The following is a 7,723-nucleotide window of genomic DNA, read 5'->3' as shown; positions in this document are numbered from 1 at the left end:
CGTTATATATATAAAACGAATTGGCTACACCAAAAGGAGTAGTAAAATAATCCATAAGATTGTAAAGTTTAGAAGCGTATTGCTACCATTTTCTCACTTAACTTATAACGAGAATTAAAATACGTTTTTTTTACCAACGTACCAAATATCTAAAGGAACACATTAACACTAAGTCTCTAAAAATCTGCTCTCCCTCATCTATTCATAACAACTCTGCTTCACTAACGCTAACTTGTACGCTTTTTTTTGATTATAAAAATTATTCAACCCCACCCTAGGCCCCATACCGCATTTATATTCATATAAAATTTTCCATTTTTTGCATTTTCCTTTTCAACTTTTTGCTCACATACATTTTTAGCGCCTCCAATCGCTTGTGCCATATTCCCTGTCTCCATCACGCCTATACCCGACACCATTACAACGGAGCCACTGACCACTGACCACTGTCTAATCCTAAAAATTAACCTAAACAACAACAACGTGCGCTCACAATAAAATTCACACTGTAACGCCAGCCAGCATTTCAAGACTGACCAAACGGGCAGCAGGCAGTAAAATTGACTAATCTGCCACGATCTACAACTACATCTTGCAACTGGCAGTTCGCGCTCAGCAACATTTTGCGCATTCCGACTTGACTTTGGCGGCTGCTGCCAGCGCTGCGGCCGCTGCGATTTCCGCTGCTTCGGCTGCAGCTTTGGCTGCTGCTTGCGCTTCCGCTTTGGCATGAGCTTCCTCTTCGGCGCGTCGCTTGGCCTCCTGACATTGCGCACAGTGTTTCTCCAAGAATTTCATGGACAAGTGGAACGTATATCGGTGCCGGGTACAACGCCTTTACATTTTATATTCCACAATCTTGTTTGGATTTAGGAATTGCTCACGCTGTGCCGCATCTAAATGCGCCACGGTGCGACTTAAACCGGATGCGGCAGTCGCTGATGAGGAATGTTTTTGCTGTTGTTGTGGCTGTTGCTGTTGCGGCTGCTGGTGTTGCTGCTGTTGTTGTTGTTGTTGGTGTTGCTGTTGTTGGTGTTGCTGTTGCTCTAGCTGGCGTTGCTGTTGTTGCTGTTGTTTATTTTTGTTATTATTTTCCGGTTGATAGTAGCCGCCAGCGCTGAGTACACCAACATTGACGCCCGCCACCACAGGTTGCTGCTGATAGCCGGAGTATTGCGGATAGTAAGGCGGTGTGGTATGTTGTGTGGCGGTGCCTAATCCACCGCCACCACCACCTCTTCCTCCTCCTCCTCCTCCTCCGCTCATTATGTCTACAGTTTGCACATTTCCGCCAGACTGGTGCTGTTGTTGTGGCTGCTGCTGATTTTGTGTGTGCTGATGGTGGTGATGGCTGGTGCGCGGCTGTTCCGAATGAAGAATCGGATACTGTTGCTGGTGTGAGTACTCTTGGGAGGTGCCACCGCCTAGACGCGCCGCCGCCTCATCATGCAGACCCTCGCCCATTTCGCCATCTCGGTTGTGCGCGCCGCGTATGCAAAGTTTTGTAAATAGCCAGACGCGCGTGCGATACAGAAGATAGCAACAGAAGTGCACCACAAAGACGGAAATGACGGCACACACAGTGACGATGATAGCCTTGCCCGGTTTGGTCCAATCCAACATGGGATAGATGTAGACATTGTTTTTTCTGCAAACAAGAATTAGTGGCGCTGGTGAGAAAGGAACCAAGTATTTGCAATAGATGCTCACGAATACCATGCGCATGCAAATAACGGTGCTTCATTTGTGAATGGGTGATTTCGAAATTAAACTGTGCGTGGTTTCATGTTGATGTGGAAAACAGAACTATTGTAAAAAGCGGTGTGCAGGATAAGATATGACGCAGTAATAAATCTGCTACAAATAATAAATTAAATAAAGAATAAATTACAAATAAAATATAATAAATGAAAGATAATAAATAACAATAAAACTTATAATGCCGATGATAAATCAAAAAAAAAAAGCATGCAGTTATTGACTTTCCATGAACAAATGAAAACATTTGTACTGAATTTGGATACTTCACACCGCTGAAACTGATGTAGTTTAAAAAAATTTATTTTTCAACTAAATCCCACAATGAAATGGGCTCACTGGGATCGGTATTGGGGTAAGTACTAAGGGGTTGGGTCACTGTAGTGATGAAAAAATAAACAAATTTTGTGTGTTTTCTACAACGGAACAATAAAATAAGTCAAAATTCTGAAAAAAAAATTTTCTTTTAAGTTTGTAAGAAGTAGCAACTTTTTTCAACGCAGTTTGTTTTTAATTTTTGTAAAAAAAACGTCCAAAATTTTTTATAAATCAAATCAAAAAATCTATTCCTATTTCCATACAGAATGTAATTGTCAATTTGCAGCTAAAATTTCAAGCCAATGGGTCAAGATTTGTTCAAATTATGAGTCTGGCTGATTTCCAAAAAACACCGAGAAAAACTTCACTAAGAGCGAATACACCAAAATTTAAAGCAGAAATGTTTCGAAAAATTTTCCACTTAAACGCTCTGAATCTCCAAGCTCTAAAGTATTATTCTTTAAAATCTTTTAGGTAAAAAAAAAACGAAAAAAAACACAACTTCTTTGAGGTCGTTTTTCCAATAAGGGTTCCTTGACAGATCTCGCGTAACTACCGTCCAACTAAATACATAATTTTTTCAGTATTCATTGACATTTCATCATGGAAAGTTGAAAGATTACGTCTCAACAACTTTTTCGGCGCTAAGTGAAAAGTGTTCATCGCGCGCTCGGGTCAACTTATGGTGTACATAACCGTCCTACCGGGTGCACTATTCGGCAAACCATCGAAAAAATTGAGAATAATTTTATATTATTGGATGGTACTCGACCGATTGGACGACGTACAGCCCGAAGTGAAGAGAATATTGCGGCTGTAAATGAGAGTTTTGTCGAAGACTCGAGCTTGGCTTATCTTCTGGCACAACTTGGACGTTTTTACGCAAAGATCTTGGCTTGAAAGCATATAAAATATAGCTAGTCCCAGATTTGAAGCCGACCGATCTGCCAAAGCGTCACAATTTCAGTCGTTAGACTCCTGAAAAATTCGTCGCAGATCCGCATTTTTGGATGAGGCTCAACGATGAGGGTCATTTTTGGATTAATGGCTACGTTAATAAGCAAAATTGCCGTATTTGGACTAATAAGTAGCCCGAAGTCATTCAAGAACACCCATTATATTCATTGAAAACAACTGCTTGGTGCGGCCTAGAGGCTGGAGGAACCATCGGCCGATATTTTTTCAAAGACGAGGCTGCGACCTATGCAACAGTGAATGGCGGATGATATTGCGCCATATTAAACGACGTTTTGATGCCGAAAATTGAAGCCCGCAATCTGCACAATATTTGGTTCAAACAAGACGGCGCTACTTGCCATAGAGCCCGTGAAACAATGGATAATGGATTTACTGCGTTGTCGTTTCGGTCAGCAATTTAACTCTCGTCTCGGACCAGTGGATTAGCTACCAAGGTCGTGTGATATCACATTTTTGGACTTTTATTTGTGGGGATATGTAAAATCTTAATGCTTTGTGGATAAACCAGCTTCGATTGAGGTACTGGAAGGCAATATTACTAAAGTTATTCGCGAGATGCCGACCAAAGTCCTGCAGTGAGGCATTCGAAATTAGTGTTTACGGATGACCGAATTACGGCGCAGTTGCGGTTAACATGTGGAAGGGATTTTCTTTCAAAAATAAATGCCATAATGGCTCTACACAAGAATAATAAAGATAGCCCAGTCAAATTGAGTTTTCGTTGTTCTGAAATCGGATGCCTTTAAATGGAACACCCTTCACAAAAAAAAAGTCTTCTGGAGAATGATGGTTTGGGAGCAGAAGAAAAGAAAGTCGCGAAAATATATGTCATTTCATTGATAACCGTTTTGAACATCCTACTCGATCATTTTGGCGGGTCTAAGGCGAGCCCAATATTTGCGTCGATGCTGCCCACACCATTTCAGAAGCAACAATGCGTCGAATGTGCCCACGAGTTTTTGAATTTGTGTAGCTAAAATACGGACGAATTTACGCAACGGATTGTTACTAGAGCCGAAACTTGCATTAATTCCTATGTAAAACTGAGGCTTTGGGTATATTTTCAAATCAAGAATAAAATAAAATTCATACTACGGTGTGATGTGTGAATCGAGTGTTCAAAATGTGCAATGTGTGCATTGTGTCACCTCTAAAATTCATAGAAAATATGCTGCACTTACCTATCTGTGCCGCCAGCTAAGAAATAAATACCGGTAAAAATGCCATACGCCAAACCGATGCCAGTCGTGAAGTAGACATGACTCAATTTGATCGGATGCCCGACAATAGCTAAATCGATGAGCATAATCACCGAATTGAACACATGCACCATTATATTTAAAGCGTCTATTTTGTGAATTTCTGAAATGAAAAAATCAAATTCCATATTGCAAATTAGTCATACACAATTCGACGGCGGTACCTGGATCGTGCACCAAAAACCAATAACACATCGTTATGATGAACGAATACACAGTGGCACACGTGTACAGCACCCAGTATATGTGATGCAGGCGGCTCTTCCTCGCCTGTCGCACAACCTCAAAATCTTCACGCTCCACCATCATGCCCTGCGTCACAATCCACGCCGCCAGCCATGCCTGCACCGTGCAGAAGAGCAGACCCCAGTGTGTCAGGTAGATCCACCATTTCGCATAGTGGTTTTCGAAGTGTTCTTCGGAGCGCCCGATATCGAGTAGTGAGCAAACGAGCGCGGCCAGGCAGGTAATTGCCGTTATCCAGCGATAGAAGAGATAGACAATGCGCACTTGCGTGTTGCGTTGCCACTAAATGCATGAAAACAAAACGAGACGAAAATATTGATTGGGAAAAGTAGAAAAGAGGAATTCAAACAGTGATCGAGGGGTTACTAAGAGCACAAGAAGTCTGCTAAAAATTTAAGTTATAAATATTGGGAAGTGTGTCTTATTTTGCTAAACTTTTGGAGTATAGTTTACCTGGCATAAATAGAAGTTGTGCCGGTGCACGTGCTCCGGCGTGAATTTGGGGAAACAACTATTCCACAATCGGCTAACCATCATTCTTTTTTGGCCGATGCACGACGTCGGATCGTCAGTGATGTTGTTGAATTCCTCGCAACTGTCGTCGTGTTGCGGTAAACGCGTCGTTCTTTGTTGTTGGTGGTAGTAGTGTTGCGTCTGTTGCTGTTGCTGTTGATGTTGTTGTTGCTGGTGCTGCTGCTGGTGCTGCTGATGTTGTGGTGACGTCTTGTTGCTTTGTACGGACAACTGCGGATAGAGAAAATCCGTCGGTGTCGGTGGCGGCGTCGCCGCTGGTATTGGTGATTCGCTCGCGATACTATTCTCTGGTGCAGTGATAGTAAGTGCCGGATAGGAGAATGGACGCAAAGATCTATTGAGCACTGGCGAGAGTATTGGCTCTTCCTCTGCGTCAATGTCGACGTCGTCGAGTCCGATGAAATCTGCGCTATCGAGATTGAAGTTGAGGTTAGTGTTGGTGTTAAAATCAAGTCCAAAATCGAGTTCGAGTTCAAGCGCGCGAACAAGTTCGTCGTGCACGTCCGCTTCGGGTTCGGGTTCCGGTTCTGGTACCGGGATATCAAGATCTTCGATATCCTCGACGTTAAGGCCCAAACCAATGTCGAGGCCAATGTCGCTAGCGTCGTCAACGTCGCTAACGTCAACACCGACGCCGACGCCCACGTCGAGATCGAGATCAAGATCGAGGTCGAGCTCAAGATCGGTATCCGGCTCAGGTTTGAGTGCCGGCGATGGTACGCTGCAATGTGCTGCAACGTCCAACAAGTAGTCGGCAGCAAGGCTGCTGCCACGTCGCGAAGACGACGGTTTGTAAGCGTAAGCGCCAGAGTGTAGCGACGCTCGTTCGTATTCGTAGTCACTGGTATCGAGATCGAGGCCAAGTCCCAGGCCAAGTCCCAAACCGTATGTACTGCCACAACCACCAGTACTGCTGGCCGCAGTCGATGTGGATGCGAGCAAGGGGCGTGCGTGAATCGACAGTGCTGGCGAGGTGCGCCCGTAATTTGCGCTATGGGAGCCGGCAGTGAGGTAATTGCTGCCAATGCTACCGCTAATACTGCCGCTGCCACCACTGCCACTCGAGTGGTATCGACGATAGTTACGTCCGATTGGTGTGAGACCACCTACGCCACTGTCGCTGCCACTGGTGCCAAGGTATGCGCCGCCGTAAGAACCGTACGAACCGTAAGCGCTGTACGTCGAACTGTGATGACTCGGTGTGTGGTGGTTCGAACTGGTATTGGTTGGTGGCGGCGGCGTTGAATAATAATTGCACGGATGTTGTTGCTGCTGATGTTGTTGTTGCTGTTGTTGTTGTTGTAACTGTTGTAGTTGATGTTGTTGGATGAGTAGTTCTTGCTGTTGTAGATGATGCTGTTGATGATGTGAGTGTTGGTGAAGATGTGTGTATGAGGGTGCGGGCGAATGGGTCGGTGTGGAACGTGAACTGGTGTTATGATAATTATGATTGTAGTTGTAGTTGTAGTAGTTGTAATGCTGTGGCAACTGCTGATACTGTTGATACTTTTGCTGGTACGGTTGATGTTGATACTTCTGGTACTGTTGGTACTTCTGGTACTGTTGATACTGCTGCGGTATGGGGCCACTAGTTGGCTCTGGACGAAAGTAAAGCTGCGCGTAATCCAATGTGATGGTGTGGTGACGGATGGGTATGTGTTTATATGGAGGCGTTGTTACTGATTAAAATGCTTGGTGTGGATTATTAACGTTTTATTTTATGCTTTTGGTAACTTGGTTTTCCTTTTTTTTAGTTTATTTTGGTTTTTGCTCGTTTGCGTTTCTCTTTCGCTGTGATATCAATTGAGCGATGAACGTAACTGCAATGAAGAAAATAAAAATAGCTTAATTAGTTCAAGTGGAAAATATGGCGCCTTGTAATCAAAGTTACTTTCGACTAAGTAACCTCATAAACATTGCCACGTATACGCAGTGGCGTCCACATGAGCTTAATCGGCTTATGAAATATGCCGCGTTTAATTAAATTTGACATCCGCGGGGCGCAAAAAAGATTAGAATGAAGTTTGGCAATTATAAAAGAGGAAGAGCTGTAGAATATTGGGCCATCTGCAGTTTTCTCTCTAAACTTTGCAGTTTGTATTCAAGTTCTCCTTATTTGGTCTCGAGTTTGTTTAATACTTTTGTAAAACATCTTAACCCAATATATCTTAGCCGTGTGAGTAATTTTGACCCTTACTTTTGAAAATCTGACAAAAATTTTCAAATGAAATATTTCACAAAAACATTTTTTGGAAACTTTCAGTGGAGGCCTTCTCAGACGAAAATAATGTGCGAAAACGGACAAAGGTTAGGTGGGACTTGGTTGATCCATAGTGATACCAAGTATTTTGTTATTTAAGTAGAATAATTTAAGTAAGCTGCTAAGTTTTCCATCTGTTTTTGATGGAAGCTTTAAACGTTTTTTTCTAATTTGTAGTACATATTTCATTAAAATTTTGAGCAACTGAGCTTTAAAGGCAGCAGCGTTTAACCCAGAAAGCAAGTATTTCCTGATGATGTCAAATAAATAAAATGCTGTTCAACCTAGAAAAGTCACAAGAGGGGAAATTGAAAGCAAGCAAGTGATGGAAGGTTTAAAGGACGCAGGAGGGTTTATTCATAGCTACTAA

General features: G+C 42.9%; 1 protein-coding gene across 1 annotated transcript in view; it reads right to left on the bottom strand.

The window, feature by feature from the left end:
• Positions 1–768: 768 nt before the first annotated feature.
• Positions 769–7,723, bottom strand: part of LOC129247403 (uncharacterized) — a 64,552-nt gene continuing 57,597 nt past the window's right edge. The window contains exons 2-6 of the mRNA XM_054886522.1: positions 5,013–6,772; positions 4,478–4,841; positions 4,236–4,416; positions 1,293–1,648; positions 769–1,181 (exon numbers count right to left, since the gene is read on the bottom strand). Of these exons, the coding sequence (XP_054742497.1) occupies positions 838–1,181; positions 1,293–1,648; positions 4,236–4,416; positions 4,478–4,841; positions 5,013–6,772 (3,005 nt within the window). The 3' untranslated portion in view covers positions 769–837. The remainder of the gene's footprint in view (positions 1,182–1,292; positions 1,649–4,235; positions 4,417–4,477; positions 4,842–5,012; positions 6,773–7,723) is intronic.

The sequence above is a fragment of the Anastrepha obliqua genome, chromosome 5, assembly GCF_027943255.1.
Source record: "Anastrepha obliqua isolate idAnaObli1 chromosome 5, idAnaObli1_1.0, whole genome shotgun sequence".
Lineage (NCBI taxonomy): Eukaryota > Metazoa > Arthropoda > Insecta > Diptera > Tephritidae > Anastrepha > Anastrepha obliqua.
Note: the sequence above shows the minus strand (reverse complement) of the source record. Positions and strands in the feature narration are given on the sequence as shown.